Genomic DNA, 21,437 nt, shown 5'->3' with positions numbered 1-21,437 from the left:
TCCTCTTATGGGAGGTGAAATTGTTTGTACAGATGTGTAATCGGTTTGTTCGTCAAAGAAGGTTTTTTTGGAAGAGGGAAATATTTCACTTCATGAACCTAATTTCTTGGACCATTACATTTTTGTCCCCGAGCCGGAAGCAGTGGGTGCAAATTAGGTAAACTGGTATTGATTTACAGGCCAGTCTAATGTTGTTAAGGAACCTGGTTAGCCATTTCATGCAGCATCTTTAAGTAGGAGGTAAGAAAACCAGGGCATGGTGGTACCTCCTCGTTGTTGTATGTTTGGAATCCAAGAATGATATTTGCGGAACGAGTGCACTATAGTGATTCAATTTATTAAACAAGGGAATGATCTGTTCGGCTTGGAAATGTATATTGTAAATAAATGAAGGAAAGAAGTTGCTACCCGAGTCTATAACGATATGACTTTCTCCTGGTTTTATTGGTGGAGTAGACCAAGTCGTCTCTCGTTGACTTGAGCAGCCGGGCATTGAAGGTATAGGAAGTGCATGAACTGCCTGTATCAGTAAAGAAGACTTAACTTATATCTAGAATTCTGAAGATGTATTCATTTATGAGGTGGGTATATCTGACCCATGCGCTTGCTTAGTGAGATGGGTTTGTCCTGGCACAAGTTGTGCATCATTACCAGACAGCTCGTACATTTGTAATTATGTACACAATATACACACAAAAACAGCAGCAATCACTTTATGTAATTAGTTATGTGACTTTCAATGCAATTATTCAGTATAATCAGCCAATATATTCATTCTGTTAATTGCCCCGCACATAGCACTTTGCCTCAGAAAAGACCCCATGCTCCCAGTATCCCATCTCACCTTTTTGAAGTTCAATGCGTGTATGTTTAAAAACACTATTTGAAAATGACTGAATTTGACATACTAAGACTGTCATCAAAAATGAGCATGAAGAACCGCAGAGAGATAATATGGCCGCGTGGGCCGAGGAAACCATATCGCAAAGAGAAAGGATCAGAGGGAATGAGAAGTTTCGGAAAAGAGCACCATGGGCGGGAAATGTATGAAAACACAGAGAGAGAGCGGGAATATCAAGCTGACATTTGTGAGTCCAGGGCTCCCGCATCTCTGATATTTACTGAGGATTAGGAGACTCTCGCTCTTTTCGCTGCAGGGCTTACAGTTTAACCCTTTCTTGACCTTGTTTTGCAGAATAATGAAACACGAGAAGAACTGTTCTAACATTGTGATGGTACATAGTTCAGAACTAAAGGTTCTTACGGCAAATGTATCATTAGTTTAAGCCGTGGCCCTGCAGGGGCTTAGAGAATCACATTCATCCTTCTAGAATGTTTCCTGATTATCACTAGAGCTTTGAGGCATCCTATAATTGTCTTAATTGATTAATTGCGATGAAATGTACTACACCCCCTATTCTGAGAGATATATGACTTCTGCTTTAAGTGCAAGCAGACTTTATTTGAGAAATCAAAGCGTATTTCTTTTTCAAAGAGTAAACACAGATCGCTCCCAGACGCGGCATAACAAGGGTTAAGCAGGTAGCCCGACAGGCTGATGGCATGTAATTACATAGCAGGATTGGAGTGTCAATGGCTGTGCCTGTATCCAGCAGCTTGCCAATTATCCAGGGCATGTACAGGGCTCTTCATTTGGGAGCAAATGGAAGCATTACCATGCACAGGGGAGCACGGCATAGTTATAGCGACTGCTCATCAGAAGGACCATTACAATCCCAGCATAAGTATGTACTCTCCGCTAGCACCCACTGATGGGACCGCTGCACAGGAATCCACACACACATTCAGAACTATTAGCGATTCTCGCAACCGGCCCTGGATTTACGGGGAGGTACACTCTAACGCTCTGAGATTATCCATCCGAGTGAGACTTAACCTGGTCACAGTCTACTAATATGTGATCCGTGCATCGATACTAAACTTTCTCTTGAGCCGGCCTGTATGCGCAGAGTTTCTGTATCAGGTTGCTTCAGGCACTCAGAGCAAACATTGCTTGCCGTCTGCGACAGCTGATAAGAGACTGTCTCGGTGGTGACGCAAGTCTTCAATCTGTATATACTGGATGTGGCTGCAAGACAACATCCTATTCACTCATACCCCATTAGGTTAAGTACATATTGAGAGAACCTGGAATTCACTGAACACCTGTCAGGTATAACCCCATTCATGCCAGCACTATTCATATAATATAATATATAATGATCACCAGACAAATATCACCCAACTTATGTGCACCTCTATAAATACATATTATATACTTAGAACCAAACTTTTTGAAATAATATCTTCTGCAGTTTTGTCCTCAGTGTGGATCAAGGTGTTCTTTGTTGGCTCTGTTTATTGTGTAGGGAAAAGGGTGAGTTTTGGATTTTCTTTCATAGTCCTCCATGTCCTTGTTCACTACAGGGAATTGTAATCACAATGTCTGCAAAATTGTATACCACTATTCTGCAACTAAACGTCATTTACTGCGTATACCATAGTTATCATCTTCAATTTCCATATCTAACTCAAGCCAACTAGCCATGTGTGGAATACTATGGTATTCAATTGGTTGATATTCTGCCCCAGAGCCAAAGAGACCTATAAATACTACAAAGCACCTGTAGCTTGTGTTGTGATGGTGCGAATATGTAGCCTTTGTTAAAGGGCCAACATAGAAAAAATGTAGAGTCCATAGAGTTTTGGGTCCACAGAGGTCTCGACTTAAGATTTGTGATGAGACCATTTAACGGATATTTTAAAACCTGAACTAGCTTTAGCTTTGTATTTAGTCAGAAGTGACATCCAGAGCTCCAGTGGTTATGTACCCGTGCAAGTCGCATCATAGACCATTACCTTGAAGATACACATCCAATGAACTGGTATGTAGCCTTTACAATCATACTGGACGGCCAATCACATCACATGCTGGCTGATTTAACAAAGCCACGTGTAGAACATTCCCATTCATAAAACACCTTTATTCATAAAAGACGCTCAGTCGTACATGTACACATCCATCCAAATGATGTCTCATTTATAGAAGGCCATGGTATGACTCCCTCACATACATATACACATTGCCATTAATGTAAATCCTCCATTTAACATTTCTCTTCTCAATTTATATAGTATGGAATTAATATCAAATTAGTCATCTAGCTATCACCGTATATATAAAAAGGTACCACCTGTTGTTTGTATGGTTCCCTGTATAACACATTCTCCTCACCTCCACCCCTTTTGTGTTGCTTTCTTGTTTTGCGCATCTTTTAATTGCTCTTAGTCATCCGGCCTCTTAACTGCAGCAGAGCAATCAGCATCCAATTATCTTGTGTCACCAGCACTGTCATTACCTCCATCTGCTGGAGTGACTGTCAACCCCTCCTATCCCTCCAGGGACAAACACGGAGCATCGCCTCCTGCATGGACATCAGAAGACACACATATCACCTTTTACCAATATGTGTCTATATGCTTATACATAGACCTCTACTCTTCTCTATCTACATGCATAGTGCATAGTAGACAAAACAACTCTGGGGCCCCATTATTTTTTCAGTGGTGGGCCCAGTGTATCCCAAAGTATCACTATGTAAATAAAACTATACATACATAAATAGTGAACAGCTGACAATGTGTAATAGTGTTACATTAAGATAATATACAATAACTAAGCTCTTTAACTAAGCTCTTTTATTCTAGACTTGTGCATTCGTATTCGGGCAAACATGAAAATGAACACGAAGCGTGCGTTTTCGTTGTTCAGCCCGAATACCGAACATACAAACATAGTGGGTCAGCCAAACGTATACGAAGATGAAGACACGCAACACGAAGAATCTTCGCGTTCGTCATCATTTACTAATCTCCCTGGTCCCTTCCCCATCTAGCCTACCTTAACTACGCAGCATCGCAGGGTTTAACGGGAGCGGAAATCCGTAGGCTCGCCATCAAGAGTTAAAGGGCCATGCGAGCCACTCTATTGGTCGCCTGCAGGGGCCTCCTCTGGCATCAACCCAATTGGCCTCCCCACTCCAAGGATTAAAGGTCCATACGAGTGACTCTATTGGTCATTTGTACAGACCTTTAACTCATTGGTCTTTCCCGGCCAAGTTGCAGCACCAGGATTTTAAAAGTCTGTAAAAGCGACCCTATTGGTTGCCAGCAGGTGGCTCGTTTGCCATCAACCAATAGAGTGCACTTCAAACCAGACACAGGAATGGGTGAATATTGGTGGAATACAAAGATTTTTTTCCCCACGAAGACGAAAAGACTAACACGAAGAGTTGGCCATATATTTAATACTTACTACACTACCCCCAGGTCTAGTTTTTGTTTTTGTTATAGGCATACATTACATCACCTCCTGCCACACATAAATTAGACACCTACCTGGGCTGTTTTGTAAAATGTAATCTGTACCAAGTCACCTGATTTGGGGTCAGCACTGAATGCCATGTAGGTCTAGGTTCCCCACTTGTTCAAGCATTGTAGGGTCTGATACATACAGCACTGCGGCATCTAGCTGTTTATAGCTAAATATACAAATGTTTTCAAATTAAACCCTTTGCCAGAAATCCCTTTTTCACCCTGGAGTGACCATACTGAAAATCTACCCTGCAATCCTACATCTTCTATCTTGCCAACAGAGAGACACGAGGACACAAATGACTCACTAGCACCTAAGAAATGAACCAACCTGCTAAGTACAAGGATATCAGAGGGGGTACTAACTTCTGATTCCTTTATTATATCAACAAAACAAACGGCATGGAAACATATGGAACATGCATCCTCCCATAACAATATCCCTGTGCTGTGCACCTCTTCGTCCTGATCTATGTCTGCACTCGGCCCTAGGCTCTTCCCTTGTCTACATTTAAGTGGTTGCCGTATCTGTGCACAGACCTGTCCCTGTTATATGTCATTGTAGGCAAGGACAGCTGCACATACGGCACACACATTGCCCCAGGGTAGCCTGCCCTAACCCACTGATTCCTGCTAACATTATCAGTTTCACTAGATGTCACATACACAGTGGGACCCTATATAACATGCCATTCTATAACCTGCTGAACCCAACTACCTCTCTATCTGCAACATGCTGTGTGCCCTGGAGCAAATATCAAGAGAGAGAGCGGAAAGGACAGTGATTTGTATAATATACAAATGTATATTTTTGCTCTGCATTTCCTATTTATTATCTGTGATCAGTCATCTGCTAATACTGTACAGAGGTAACATAAGAAGTATGATATACAATGGTTTATTGCCTAATGGTTGAAGAAGTGTAAGCTTTCTAATGGCCAGTGGTCATCTTGGTGGCAAATTCCAACAGTTAGCCCAGGCTGTATTGCTGTTATTTACTATATAACATATTTTCCTGGAAGTGGCTTGCTAGTGCCGTATTGCTATGTCCATTGCCATCTCATTGTAGTTACCCAACACCTGAGTGCCTTATTGCTCTGTCACTGACCCTTTAGCACCTTATTACAGTTACCCATCTTCCTACCCTGTGCCATTCATTGGCCATGTAACACCTTTCCTGGGTGTCTTTTTCTTCTGTCACTGATCCAGTTCCAATTACAGGGCAGCTGTATCTTCTAATAACTCATTCTGATTCAATGCACAGATCAAAAGCTGAGACAAGGACATGGAAAGATTAGAGGGAGATAGTTTTGTGCTTTCATTTTCCTCCCTGCCCCACACTTCAGCATCATCTATGATTGTTGATGTTCAGACACTGTCTGGAAATTGATTTTTGCTTTCAAGTGGACTTTAGTCTTTATCAGAGATCGATCAAGGGCGATGCTCTGCAGACTTTTGTGTATTGGATAGTTTATTCAGTGGATTGTGATGGAGTGTTACATGACCATGCAGCACTCCGGCCTCTAAGAGTTGGCCTGTCCAACTCCAAAATGGAGCTACAGAATCATCAAAATGCATAACTAGCAATATAAACACTGATTTTGTAGAGAAGCCGAGGGTCTGTCAATGTAAACCAATGTGTATCTAATAATATCAAATTAAACCACTGCACCTCCAATGTAGGACATGGGCACAGACTGACCAGATGTTGAATTTCCCAAAAATGCACACCAATCCCATGCCTGTTGGGTGTCACAGTACTCAGGAGATGTTGCTGAACACATATTGGGGTGTTATTTGGCTGTGGCATATATCAAGAGCTGTAAATTCATACCTGAATTAAAATGTGTGGAAAAATGAATGCATTGAAAGAGTTAAATACTAGCATTTGAAATAGCTGAAGTGGCCGGCTTCAAAGATGTCCAAAATAGGACATGGGGCAGAATGACCATATTTGAAAAATAGTTTTGAAAGAGCAATATGCTACTTGTACTTATTACCCCTATAACGTGCGAAAAAAAAGCAAGCAAAACATTAAAAACTGGGTATTTCTAAACTCAGGACAAATATTAGACTCTACTTTTTCATTAGTTTTCAAATAAAAGTGAGAAAAAGTCAAACAAATTCATCATATTTTATATTTTTTTATAGTAAATTAGATGATGTGATAAAAATAAGTATATAAGTATATAAAGAAAAAACAATATATAATGTGTGTATAGTGTGTAATAACATTTGTGTAATAAAAGCTAATAATATTAATCATAAAAATAAAGTACCAACTGACATTGAAGATTCCTTCCCATTTCTTCAAATGGTGTTACATTTCATTTAACTGAACATTTAATCCTGCTTTTTATAGTTTACATGTGAATTCATATTTACTAGTAAAACTTTTTTTCTATAGGGTAGTCTTATATTCAGGCTTTTTATTTTTACCCTAAATTAATAATCACATTTTGATGTGTCGTCTTATAATCAAGCAAATACGGTATTTGCTGTAGAGACGTAGAGTACATGGCCAGGGAACACAGACTTTTTTTTTTTTTTTTGAGTGGACTTATACATTTAGATTGCATGTCGTCCTTAGTATCCAGCAGCCCAGGTATGATGTTATCCAGTCACCTTTACCAATAAAGACGCCAGCCACTGGGCGCAAGCATATATATATATATATATATATATATATATATATATATATATCCCTGCCTCCCGGTAGACTCCCTGTTGTGAAATTCTGGGCTGTTGGCAAGTTAGTTACTGTTAAGGTAAACAGGTGAAGGAATATAGACTATAAATGGGTGCATTAATATGCCTGTAAATGAGTGCAGAGAGGTGTGTTTTGTGCCATATATATATATATATATATATATATATATATGCCACTGTGGATGGCGTATAACCCATATGTGTATTAAACTATATGGTCTGAGAAATGTGTAATATTTTGTTGTTGTTTTAGGTCAGGTTAGGTTAAAATGTAATTTAAATATGAAATCCTATAAAATAAAGTGTATTTCTGTTTAGCATGCCGTGCTGCTTTAGGTAAAAAAACTATATTGAATTATAGCCATGTTTTTGATATTTCTTCCTCCGCTGTATTAGCCAAAGAGTAAATTGAAGTTTTGTATTGAGGGGGATATCGTTTATTAGGACACCATAAAATATAAAGCATTGTTGCATAAGGTTTCGGAGGTCATTCCTATCTGAAAGGTCAAAGGTCATTATGTAATGACATCTTTTTCTGTGTTGGTCCAATAAAGTGAGGACATTGGGTAGGGACAGGAAAGGGTGGGATCATTTCAATATGGAGATGGTCCAATAGCCACATCCACCTGAGGGGCACAAAATGATTCTACTCCAAGGAGCTAGTTGCCCTAGGTGAATTCCTCTTTTGAAGATTAAAGCCTATCCATGAAACATTCTTGTACTTGCGGATTCTATAATACTAGGCTGGCTTTGTTTCCTGGCTTGAAAGTTGGCCACCATCCCCAGGACCATATCTAAACATGTGATGAAAGAAGAATTAATATGATTTATGACCTTGAATCATTAGAATGTTCTAGCCTTCGAAACATACACTAGGTGTTTATGTTCACTTTTGGTGGTAGCCATTGTGACAGGGCCAGGCTAGCTGGCTCATATGTTTGTGTGAAGTTTAGCCGGGTCACGGAGAGCTTTTGTGTCCACTTCGTGAATGTGGCTGCAGCTCCAGCCTTCAAAGGAACAATCAGGTAACCTGGCTGGGGCCAGCACAGCCCTGTTTGCCAAGATGGCACCCGCACTACAGGGGGGATAACACAGGTGGGGCAACCCATTGTATCCCTTAATCCCCTCACCTGATACATCCCCTGTGTGCTGATGGGATTTGTGATGGGATGTGGGTGATGGGATTGGGGGTTGGGTTTGGTGCACATTGAATTGAGATTATATATAAAGTCTGTGTGTTTGAAATAAAAAATTTCTTGTTTTACTACGAATTGTGGTCGGACTGATCCTTGGATAGCAGGAGCTCCGTATGAGGGACTGACTAGTGATTCCTCAGCCCTCAAGCAGGAGTACCCAGCCTTGGGTACGGTGACCCTGTAACAGCCATGCAATCACTTTATCAGTAAGAGACGATATTTTATATGAAACAGCTTTATATTATTGTGTGATAGAAGTTTCCATTTATTAAATGTCATCGCTCTCAGTGGTTTTCTACACACCTTATAAGTTGATTGCAACCCCCATAATGTGGAGACGAACATACGATTTTCTAAATCCTCACAAGGATGTACATTCTTATGGATTTATCAGTGTGTGTTCTTTTGGAATGTTTCTGGTCTCCTTGTGGTATATAAGCCATCTTATAAGGGATCTTACTCCACCTAGTGTTTTACCAGCCACATTAAACATCTAAAGAATCCTCCCATACGCCTTTTCCTCTTTTCCCTCCGCAGCATGTTGCTTGCAGGAGATGTGTTCGGCACCTGCACCTAACTAACCTCTTGTCCACCCCAGTCCTAATGAGACCACCGTCCACAGGCGCAGAAAGTGCCCTCGCTTCACCACTGGTTGGCTATTCAGTATATGTTGAACTAATATCAAGTTGTCAACATGGTCATAATAAAGAGTTGGCCTAAATGAATAGGCTTGCGGAACTCAACTTGACTGCCAATTTATAGTCCAAGCACTCAAGTGATGTCTTCTCCGAAACATAGGAATCTGGGTCACCAGCAAAATAAGAGCCAACAAATCAAGATAGTTTGTGAACTTAATGTGCAATTTTACTGTCAAATCTGATCTTATCCCATAGAACCTATGTGGATTTTCCTCTTCATTGTAACTGAATACATTTAGGACCATCTCCCCCGTCACAGCATTTTTTATCTTTTATTTTGTAATTGTAATAATAAGTCCCTTCTGTACCACATGCAAATGGTTTTATTTGACTTTATTTTATGCTAAATAAGAACCACTACCCACATAATATTACCGTATTTATTTTATATAAATGTTAAAGCATTGCATTGTATCAATTGTAATAATATACTTGTATCCTTCAAAGTTTTACAAACATTCTTTCACCTCAACACTGGTATTTCTGACTGAAGATGGCACTAAGGACACAAGATGCGCGAGGGTAAAAGGCAACATAGGGACATGCGGCACAGGGGTGGCATCATTTGGCAAGGGAGATCTTGTATCCTTATGACCCCTAGATCCTTGAGGTCTGAAGAACCAATGTATACATTTATATTCTTTCTATAGCTGTGCCGACACTGGCAGTGCCTTTACCACCATCTACAGATGGTCAGCGGCTGGCATCTAAGCTGTTGTTGACTACAAGGCCACAATTTCAAGCCAATGAGATGGTGACATCCACAACAATAGCATTTTCAAGATTCTGTTGCCGCATTCTCCTCTAATTATAGGAACGGTGGGGAATATTAATGTCATTTACAATATTTGGATGTTATTTCATAAATCTGATTTCCCGTGGAGACAAAGCAGTTCAATAACGTCTGTATTTAAATGTCGGAACAATTACATGAAACGCTTCACAGAGTGACATTTTATTTTAGAATAAGTTCGTTAACTTCAGACAACTTCAAATGGAAGTGCATCAGAGCAGAGAAAAGTGTACCAAATACACAACATGCGTTTTGTCGAAGCTGGAGAAGTTTCTAGACGGCAAACTATGTTATACCAGAGAATGAATATTCACGATTCATTTCAGGATTTTAGCTATTACGGTATTTACTGTGATATACCTCAAGATCTTAGAAACTATGGAACATGTAAGATATTACACGATCAATCAAGGGCAAACACTATCATCCTCATGACCAAGGAGCGGTAAATCATTGCATTCCTCCCACCATCACAGTTGCCTGCAAAGTAACTAAATTCGAAACCCAATTGAAAGCCCCAAGGTCCATCTCCTTTGCCATGCTCGAGGTGCCCATGGGTACAATCGCAAATCCTGCATTCAGTCCCAGTTTTGGATGAGAAGAATGATCCTGGCTGGCATGAAGAGAAGTAAATCCAGACGGAAGCCCATTTATCAAACAGTGAAAAGTACTTTGGGAAAACAAGAGGTAGCTGGCCGATCTTTGTTCATCTGCGCAATATACTTGAGAATTAACAGTAACAGGAAGAGATAAAAGTATATGGTAGATGCAATCAGTACTCTGCATCTTCAAACTGAGGAAAGTATCCGTGATAAGAGTGGGCAGTGCCAACTTTTTTGGCAGTTAATACATTTACTAATCTTGTAGATAAGATATGTTTCAGGGTGTGAGAATGCATGCGCTGTGATGGTTCTATTACCGCTGACACTATGTATTCTTTGTGTTGTATGAGTTTGTTTGTTTTTTTATTATTATTTATGTAGCAGGAGTCAGTCTGTCTTTTAAATGTAAAGGTTTGTAAAAAAAAACAAAAATAAAAACACTTGGAGAATGTATCGGTATTTCATGTAGAGAGGCTCACTACTAAAACGTTAAGTTTAGATGAGGGTTCCATCTATAATTTCAGGTTCTGACCTGGGAATTCTGGGGCTTGGTATGAAACAGTTTAATGGAAGAACACTGTAAATAAAAGAAATATAAAGATACAATTTGATTAAAATCTGTTCAAGACATCAGCTTGGTCATTAGTGTGGTCAACAGGCCAGTCGCACCAACCTTGAGACTAAGGGCAGCTTGGAAAGGGAGGCTGTCTTTCCTAAAGAAGGACGCTTGAGACGCGTATTTTTTCCATTCTGATCTATTTCCATATAGTCAGTAACAATAACCCTGATCTGTACATGGGAGATACAGTTGCTGGTGAAATGGGTGTGAGGTCCTAATGATCAGTGCCAGACTTGGGACAACCAGGCAGCAATGACACTTTAAGACCAGCAGCCCCCTAATGTCATTGTGAGGCCAGCGGCTGGATTTGACAGCCTGCATGTTGAGTTTTTATGCTCACGTAGCATCTCCAGCCAGGAGCCACACACTGCGTTATGAGTATGGGTCTGTATGGAGTGGTCGGGCAATGTTTAGGGCCTGAGAAAGACATGACACAGTTAAACATTGGAATTAAAGTCACTGTAACACGTTAGCAGCTTTAGCAGTGTGTTGTGTTACTTGTGTGCTCTTTATTTGCATGCAGTGCCAAGGGTGGAACTAATTTAAAACTTGTTTCTGGGGATCCATACACTTTTTTGGAATTCTCAGTTTGAGTGTGACTGTAGTAGGAGTTTTGCCATTTGTCACTTTTATATGTTATGTTTCTGTTTTGTTGGCTTTAATGCTCTGCTTATTTTGTTACCCTTCCTTGGCTCTTTATGCTAGTGAATAACTACATTTCCCATAATGCACTCAGACTTGGTTTCTTATCAGTGTATGCAGGCTCCAGGAAGGGAGTCAATGTGTGTGCATGAATGTTGATGGAATTTAATTTGTGACTGTTTGTGAGTTAGTTTCACTCTCGTCATGTGTATATCAATTTGTGTTTACACGTATGAGCTTTCCATGTGAGCACACAGACGCATGACGGTGGAGGAGACATCATGGGACAGAAGCTTTGGGTCCGTGTGTCCAAGTGTCAGCTCCTAATCATCTGCCTCTTCATGATGGTAACAATTTTTTTCTTTCTCAGTTACATTTTTTGAAACGGCAGGTAGGGGATACAGTGACCCCTTCCTATAGCCTTTACATTTTGGCCACTTAACCCTTAATTTCACGGTCCTGGACCTCCATGGTCATTTGATGTGTATATGCATTTCTATAGTATATATATATATATATATATATATATATATATATATATATATATATATATAGACAGGACCATATCAGATAGTTTGTTAAATTGGATTACTATTTTAATTGTGTAATGTTTATTGTATTTAGGTGTTGCTTATAATTTGGTAGTCCAAATTTGCCATTGTGCTTGTTATTTATTGAGATATATACTTGGTGAATAACATTCATTTAATCGTGAGAATAATTATATAGGGGTGACATGTAATTGAGTTTTGAATTCTTTGTTTGCTCCAGCTCCTGGCACTTGCCGGCTGCTTTATGACTGCCATAACTGGGTCAGGGAGTCATTTCGCTATCCTGACCAAGTGCGCCCCTGCTGAGAACCCACTCAGAGGAGTTCATCTTGCAAGTAAGTACATAAAAATATGTTGGAGCATCAAGCCTTTGAGTCCATGGTATATACAACCCCCTTATTTGATATGGGAAGAAGCCTTGGTCAAGGATGTGGTGCTAACTGTGTATAGGGAATAGACAGTATGTGATACCATCATTACCCCACAATATTATCCGTGACTGTTAGTGGTATCACTGATGCCCCAGTTTATAAAATAACTTGTTACACTTCAGTATGTAACATTACTAATACAGTCATATATACTGTATATGTAAAATGTGTGCATCAAATAGGATAGGAAGGTTTATTTAGAGGTGTTCTCAATTCCCTGTGTATGTCTTCTCCTTCTCAGTGGTGGTGTATGGTGGAAGCACCTGTTCTTTTCTCTTCCTCAACATTCTACTCAGTTCCCTCTCTGTTCTACGAGAGTCACAGCGTTTGATGGCAATTGTAAGTACTGTGACTAGAGCTCTGCTTGGGAAATCTGGTTTCATGTTTTCAGAATTTTTACCTTGACTTCAGTCGGGACTCTAAGAACAGTATATAGGGGGGCACATAAGATACCACAGTCAAAACTGGGGGGACACTAATATGCTATGCCATATAAAACTAATTATATATCAATTAGATCCCAAAAATATCAGAGTATTGCAGTGTACAATGATACCTTTTTATGGGATTTAACAAGCTTAAAAAGTTTATCTCAGGTATTGATTCAGACCTAAGAAAGAGAGGAAAACTCTCAAAAGCTTTTCTTTATAGTTTACAAATAAGTACAGAGACAGGCTCCCACACCACCCGGTTGTTGTGACCAGAGCCGTAGCTGGCTTCTTTTGCTCCCGAGGCAAAGGAATAATGTGCCCCCTCAGCTATTTTTTTTACAGAAGTTATTTTATTGACACTGCCCTTACACATTGCCTTTACACATACCTGCCCATAAACACACATATACACATACACTGCCCTTACACATGACTGCCCTTACATGCTGCCTTTAGACTTTAGATTAGAAACAAACGGGCAGACTAGACAGACTAAATGGTTCTTCTCTGCTGTCAGATTCTAATTTTCAATGTTAATTAAGCAAACCTTACTTATAGAACTGATGATCTAACAGTGCATTCCGGACAGTGTTCATGGCCTGCAAAGTTAATTAACTATTAGTTAAACAGCCTTCAGATTCTACAGTTTGCTATGTAGTACAGCATATGTAATACTCAGCTGACTTGACAACTCTAATTATAAAGATGATGCATCCAAGGAGCTAATCAGATTTAAATGTCTTTACCTGTTAACCTGCATTGACAGCTGTACCGGGAAGTAAAGCCTTTTGGATCATCTGGATTCTCAGGGCACTGACTTTTCCATTCATGAAAAATACATTGAATTCTCTAATGATTTTCCAGGCCCCAAGTACTTTGTAAATGTAATATCTTTGGAAAATGAGATTGCACCTCCAACCACAAAGGAGCCTTAATGCACATATCCTCAATCTCTGGTGTATGAGAGGGAGAGAAGGTTCTTTGCTCCAGTGTGCTCTGCTATATTATGTATAAACGGAATGAAATGAGAAACTAGATTGTTCCATTGTTTATAACGCTGTCATGTTTGGGTTACAATAAGCAGTCCTTTCCAGAACTGTGTGTATGTGTTCTGTCCTCTCCTAAACCCAGAGTGCATTACAAGCAGTGACAGGAAAGTGTATGGGCCTGCAATAATAGTCTATATACATTAATGCAAGGCAGAAGAGAATACGTAACAAGCTGCATGATTGGCGCCTGACATCATGCGTTTATTCACTGAATCATTTTCCGTTTTTTAACGCTTAAAATCATTGGAAGGTCAATAGGAGAATTTACCCTCTACTGCATCCTCTGGTGTATTGTGTTAGTGTCACACTCCCTATTCATGTAACATTCACTTTAACCACTAGATGTCAGTATTATTCATAAAAAAACTAACAGGGTCTCACAGCACATTGAAAGGTATTGAAATGTGATTTAATTACATATGGAAGTAACCCAATGTATCAATGTGCTTTCACGCTTTGTATCACTGTTTGCCTTGCAGACCTTTCTGGTGTTTGGTTGCCTGTTCTGTGCTCTGATGGCCGGAGTCACTTGGACACATGAATCTCAGGAAGAGGTAACAAATGTAGTATTAAATACCGGTATGCTGTGTGTGAACTAAGTAAGGTTTAATGTCAGATATAAGTATTCTAACTTTCATCATATGTAGGTTTCTGAAATTTGATACACCTTAATACATTTCTGCATAGCTGCTGGGTCCTTTTAATTTTTGTGGTGAGCACTTCTCCCTACATGTGATATATTTTCTTCTGGCCAGCTCCATCGCTGGCATGGTGAATGTTGGAGGAATGTTGGAGGAGAGGGTCTGTTCATATCCCTGTGCGCATACGCACGCACCAAGCGCTCCAACTTTTTTCAGGGGGAACATTTTCCTGGCACTGACTGACTGCTTTAAGCAGCCAATCAGTGGCAAGAATCATTGAACCGTGGAGGAGAAGGGCAGCCCACCTCTAGATCAAGTTAAGGCTTAATTTTATTTGCTTATTTTGTTTGTTTTAAAGAATACCTATCAGAGAATTGAATACAATACAAAGACAAAAGACCTGTGGATCCTCCAAACCTAATGTTCAAAAAATCGAAAGAAAATCGTGAGACCATGTAACACTATTAAAATGAATTCTGCAATTATTTTTCGATGTATTATGTATATAGGGAATTAAGTGGAGATTATCTATGGGTTTTGGTTCAGCCAAAATAAAGGGGTGTGTCAGGACCCGGGCCAACAGGTCGGGTAAGAGCCCAGTTGCAGGGGATACCAGGGGCTCTGTCTGTACCCCTTGATGCATCATAACTGGTAGGTAGGTACAGACAGGCACACAGAAGGCAGAAAAGCAGGACTGGAATCGAAGAATAAAGGGGAACTCTAGCGAGGACAGGGGAACTCTAGCGAGGACAGGGGAACTGTAGTGAAGACAGGGGAACTGTAGTGAAGACAGGGGAACTGTAGTGAGGACAGGGAGACATGGCTTGGAAGCCCTCAGGCAGGGCACATGGCTTGAAAACGGCTGGACAGGTAGGTAAGTCTGGGACACGTCGGGGTCTGGTACATAAATCTGGATCGTGAACGTAGCCAAGGTCATACACAGGAGATCAGAATGAAGTACACAGAGCTTTAGCTGCAAGCAGACTAACAGGAACCCAAGCCAAACAATGCAAAGGCCCAGTCTGAAGGGCAGATCGGGTATATTAGGGCTAAACTCAGGTAACGTGGCTCAGCTGTCCCAAGTGATTAGAAAGAGGTGCTCCTGAGAGGAAGGGTTGCCACTAGTGGCTGCAGATAGACGTGACAGTGTTATAATCATCACATAGCCCAGGCTGGCAGGGTGGAGCCCTGACAGGGTGCCATGGGTTGCTCTCATGATAGGACCACTTTTCAAACTTCGCATCAAAATGACCTTTTATAAATAACTCCCAGTGTTATCCACATTTAGTTGTGAGACGAACTTAACAGCAAGATTATTTACATTGTTTAAGAAAATCAGTTGGTCTAAAAATCCCTTTTTTCAGATAAAATGCATATGTACGTACTGCTTATTCTATGCTGACTGTCGCTGTATCGATTGCAGTAAGTAAGGGGTGATAAATATCCCTTCTCTGCGGGTGAAGTCCTCTGATTAATCACATTCTGCAGTATGAAGGGAAGGGAGGGAGGCAGCGAGTGGGTGAAAACCAGAACATTTCATCAGAGGAGATGGATTAAACAAAGTCATCCAAATGTTTTTTAATATCGGCCAGACTGTCCTATTTATTCTACAACCTAGTATGAGCTTCCACTCCGAATAATGCATATCGTCTGGCTTAGCATGGTGGAAGTAGATCTGTGTATCTCCGATTCTAGAACACTATGATTGCCACCTTGCCCTTTTTACACTTATACATAAAAATGCCACAGGCTGCAGACGTGCCCGTGTACAATGCATATAATCGCCAAAAAGAATTAGAGTTAGTCAAGGAAGGGATGTCCATGGTCAGTTAATTGATCCCCGTGTGTCTCTATGTCTATTTGGCTGCACATAGTATGTAAAACGTATGTGTCCGTTACAGAAATAACAGCCCGATACGAAACAATTTAAATTCCACGCACGCCATCGAGTTTCCGGGTCCAGTGTGACGGCGCTCGCCATCTCTGCAGCAGAATTATAGGAGTATTGTGATTGGCTGTGGAAGAACCAATCACCAAGCTCTTTTATTGAATAATCAGATGTTGCCAAACAGTTGCTCAGATGCAGACCAGACATTTTCCACAGATTTTTCATTCTCCGTACACTCCGTACACATTTACTGAGCAGGGATAGGAGACGTGAGAAGAAGACGTTGAGCGCTCTATATTTTTATCTATAGATCGCTGGCATATTCCGTAATTACATAAGGGGAGAGCGAAAATGAACACTATATACTGATAATAAGACATACCGATACAATAAATAGAAGAAGACCCTACACCTGTGAGCTTGCACTCTATTAGACAGACAGCAGAAATTGAAGTGCTTTAACAGTTTTAGAAACAAATATTATTTATCATTTTTTTTACAAATTGGAGAATCACAGTCATATAGAAGAAAATTACATAAACTATGCAATTAAGTTGCATTATAAAATGCAAAAAAAAAGTGCAAAAATGTATACAGAATGCACGTTGAAAATGTAATTTGAATCTTTTGTGTTTTGCTAAAACCGATCGAGGCAGCCATCTCCAATTAAACTGAAGCACTACTATCTCTTTAAAGTTTTAAAGTGGAACGGTCAAATCAGATAATCTAGCAAAGATTGTTCTAGCAAATGTGTTATTGCTTGTTTTTATTATTTTTATTTATATTTCATTTTTAAATTATTTTGATTTTTAGCTTCCAGCTCTGAGGTCACCTTTGCTTCCACCAGAGGCATAGCCAAGTCATTTATTGCAAATGTTCCTCTATTTCCCATAATCCCACAGTAAAGAGGTCAAGTAAGATGTTCACAAACTTTGAGGGCTGTAAATGGATTGTTTTAAAAGACTAAGCATGCACCCCTCCTGTTTTAACTGGCTTATGATGGTTAAGCACCACTTAAAACATGTAATGAACCGGCCAGATGGCTGCTCTCTCTCTCACACACAATAGAGATTTAAGGGGTACGTTAGATTAATATCTAGTAAGGATTGGAACATGACCATTCCCTTTAAATGATCAGTTATGGAAAAGAATGTATGCCAAATATGCAACAGTAACCTATTTAAGACAGAATTGGACCAAGCCAGGTGCTAAGTGCTAAATGTGTAGCAGTTGACAGGCACATTGATGAGGTTTGTATGGAACGTTCCTGCTGATCATGATCTATGCAGAATGAAAACCATGGAGAGGGTCTATGAGAAGTCAAAAGTCATTTTCCAAATGGAAAAGGCAGGGACCTCAACAGTAATCCAGACTGATGGCACAAGCTGCTTAACCTGACCAAGTTGCTCAATCAAGTTTAGTAGTCTTTAAGGAAGACCATTGGACCATCAAAAGTCCTTGTTGTTTCACTAGTGACTGCTAAAATATTAATACATATCCATCTACTTCTTCAGGTAGAATCTTTGTTCCTAGATGTCTATGATGGTCTGTATGACCAGGTTCTCCAAGAATCTCATGAAGGTAGGAGAGAAGATCTACTGAGCATACATGAAAATGTGAGTACCAAGAATGGTGACAGACACATTCAGATTAGTGATCTGCAGGTCTAGTTTTGCGTAAATAATCTCACTAATTGCTCTATTCCAGTTCCACTGCTGTGGGAAGATTGGAAGTTGGAACCAGGGAGTTCTCCAGGCACGACACCTGTGCGAGTCCATGACAGAGACATTGGTGAGTTTAGGAAAAGTCTTATTGTAAGTCATTAGCAGTGCCGCTATACTCATCTGCTAAAGAAAGCAAAAGATGCCATATTCTCTGTAAGGTTATTTGCTTAACACACAGTACAACACACGTTTAGTCTATGTGCAAGAGCAGTCATTATTGTTAGCGTTTCTCATTATCTTGTTGTATCTAATTGTAACACTGGAGGTTTCCCTTAGAGCTGCACTCAAAGTAGCCATCAACCTTTATCTCTTGCTGGAAATCAACGTGATATCATTAGATCTCAGAAAAAAGAAAGCGATTATGTCAACTCCTATAAACAGCAGCACAACTCAAACTCATACAGCTTTGGAGTATCTTTTGCTCCTTTAATAAATTGTATTTGTGAGGAAACATCCTCTGAGCTTATCCACGTTACAGACGGTGAGAGGTAAAACCTGTGCGGATCTGGTATAAGCTTCCATAGTGAATATTCAGTAAGCGAGTCTAATGTTTTGGCCCAATTTGCTTCCCTCTGATTCTCCTACAGGACTGTGTGTTGGTTATCTCCGCTGCAATAAACAGTCACTGGCAATGGATAACAAACATTCTGCTGCTAACCTTGGGATTCACAGTAAGTGACACACTTAATGTCCTTGATAAACCAACTTTTCCATGATGAAGATGTGATTGGGACTGGGAATAACACCCAGACACCAGCCCACCCATCCTAATATAAGTAGGATATTAGTGATGATGGCTTTACAGAAGCAAATAGTGCTCATGCGCAGTCTGCTAAAGGAATGCAGACAGGTTCCAGGAAATGCCTTACAATTTCCTACGCTGGCTGGCCAAGAATTCCATGTAATGGTCACCAAGGGATCATGGAAGATGAATGGAAATCGTAAAAATCCTAGCTATGTCTTCAGCGGGGGCAGGTGTGATGGTAAAGATAGAAAATCTGAATAATTTTAAAGCAGAAAGTAAAAAAAAGAAATAATAACAAAAAGGTTTATGGTGGTTTTCAGGGATGGATTCAGTTGGTTCTTATGGCACACATGGATAAAGTTCACAAACATGTTTAGTATAGCATTAATATACGTGTTTTGATTTCATTGTCTTGCTCATTGTCAGGGTAACTAATGAGCATTCCTTTTTTTAAAAAAATATTTGTGTCTCGTCCTACTATATTTGGACATATTACTGACCTTGTCATATTTTTGGTAGGAGAAAGATAATCAAGGGCTTTTTGGAAGGATAATTGCAGTGCAGAATATTCTATTGCTTTCCAAATAAATAATATTGAAGAGAGTATCTTTGTAATGCAGCATTTGAAAGCTGTAAAGCAGGTGTGTTGAACGCTGATATAAAGACTATTTTAAAGTTAACACATGTACACAACTTTTGACTGCATATAAGAACCCATCCGATGTAAATACTTAACCCATAATCAGCCCTCTCTCTTGTCTTAGATTCAGGATAGGCATACGCCTATCCAATGCATGTTTAGAACTTTCTATATATGTCAAGGAAGCCCCTCACTTAGTTGATCGCAGGGCAGCTATGGCAGCCTTTTATGTATTGTGGAGTGGTACAATTCCATACAAACGTATGTGTCGCCCTATCCTCAGCTACCCTGTTTTCTTTTATTTTTGTTGTTTCAAGTAATTTTTATTACAGCCTTATAAAATACAAAACAAATGTAAATACAACATCAAACGTATATGAGATCATCAAAAAATAAAGCAAATACAATATACATTGTACAATATAAATCGTACTGAAACCATAACATTGGGAAACAGTGATGACAACAATTATTATGTGGAAAAGGAAAAAAAAACAAGGGGGAAAATCAGGGGGAAAAATGGAAATGTAAAAAAAAAATTAGAGGAGAAAAAACAAGAAATAAAAATTCAACAATCCGGAAGTCTTTGCTTTAATCAAAGTTATCTCGCTATATAAAAAAAATACATATCAAAGAAAAATCAATTAAGGAGACGCGTGCAGAAAAGTAAAATAAAAAAATAATAATCTAAAGGAAAATAAAAGAAAAATTAAAGTGAAAATGTCCTTCTAATTCTATATGGAGAAGTGTTTAATAAGTGTACAGTGCTGGCAGTAGATTCATAAATGAGGTTTATTTGTTTCTAACACTGTAGACATTGAAAATAATAATAATAATGACTTTAATTTATGAATTGAATAATTATAATCGCAGTTTAAAATGATTGTTCAATGATTATTTAAGGCTAATCTCATAAGCATAACAGGTTGAGGGTCAGGAAAAGATTTGACATATTTGGGAAGAATTTAGGAGTCAGATTCATTTGCTAGGAGCCATCTCTGGGCAAATATGTCAAAAGTCCGAGTGTTATCGAAGAGAATTAACTAAATGCAAAAATGAGAGAGAACTGCATTTGGAATTACTTTGCAGAATAAATAAACACTGAATAGATGGACTACTTCTAATCAGTTGTGTGATGTCTTTTGCAGGTTTATGGGATGATCCTTTCCTCCTTCCTTTGTTTCAGTTTCCAGAGAGCTACAAGTTGGGATCGCAGAGGCAAATACAACCTGAATGATGCTATGAACTGGCCCCAGGGCCAAACTGCAGATACCCCTTTAACTCAACTGCTTCCCTCCCAACATGCAAAGTGAGGTCCTGTCTGTTGGATTCCTGTCTAGCTTCCATAAAACATCACCTTAGTATAGAAATTAAAGAGGAATAATTGTCCTGTTATAAATTACACCAGTGATGGTGGAAACTTTTCCACGACCCTGCGAGCATTTGGCTCAACACAGTCCTATGGGAGTTGTAGGTCAAGAAATTAAAAGTGAGCTATCCTGCATTATAATGTCTTACAATAAGGAAATGTACTGGATGTGATCAACAGACAGGATTTGTTCAGCTGCAGTCGGTGGACCAAGGATTTTACCGACCCTTTCAGGAATCTCCTGCCTCAAAAACGCAGGTGCAGCTGAGCTAGACCTGGTAGTGATCAGTAAGAAAGGTCATAGTTGTGACTACACAGTTGACCTCTGGTGGAAC

At 39.6% G+C, this 21,437-nt stretch overlaps 1 protein-coding gene across 1 annotated transcript; it reads left to right on the top strand.

The window, feature by feature from the left end:
* The first annotated feature begins 11,835 nt into the window (after window positions 1–11,835).
* TSPAN32 (tetraspanin 32) lies at window positions 11,836–21,046 on the top strand. Its single transcript, XM_053449297.1, has 8 exons — window positions 11,836–11,980; window positions 12,405–12,519; window positions 12,857–12,954; window positions 14,575–14,649; window positions 18,139–18,240; window positions 18,332–18,415; window positions 18,936–19,019; window positions 20,882–21,046. The coding sequence occupies exons 1-8, from the start codon at window positions 11,915–11,917 to the stop codon at window positions 21,044–21,046; spliced, it is 789 nt and encodes a 262-aa protein (XP_053305272.1). The 5' UTR covers window positions 11,836–11,914.
* Window positions 21,047–21,437: the final 391 nt, after the last annotated feature.

This window comes from Spea bombifrons, chromosome 10 (genome assembly GCF_027358695.1).
Source record: "Spea bombifrons isolate aSpeBom1 chromosome 10, aSpeBom1.2.pri, whole genome shotgun sequence".
Classification (NCBI taxonomy): Eukaryota; Metazoa; Chordata; class Amphibia; order Anura; family Pelobatidae; genus Spea; species Spea bombifrons.
Note: the sequence above shows the minus strand (reverse complement) of the source record. Positions and strands in the feature narration are given on the sequence as shown.

What these genes read in the sequence shown, in the direction of transcription:
- TSPAN32 (XM_053449297.1), top strand. Translation starts at nt 11,915, where the DNA reads ATGGGACAGAAGCTTTGGGTCCGTGTGTCCAAGTGTCAGCTCCTAATC. An exon ending in TCATCTGCCTCTTCATGATG is followed by an intron (nt 11,981 to 12,404) that starts GTAACAATTTTT and finishes TGTTTGCTCCAG; the next exon opens with CTCCTGGCACTTGCCGGCTG. An exon ending in AGTCCATGACAGAGACATTG is followed by an intron (nt 18,416 to 18,935) that starts GTGAGTTTAGGA and finishes ATTCTCCTACAG; the next exon opens with GACTGTGTGTTGGTTATCTC.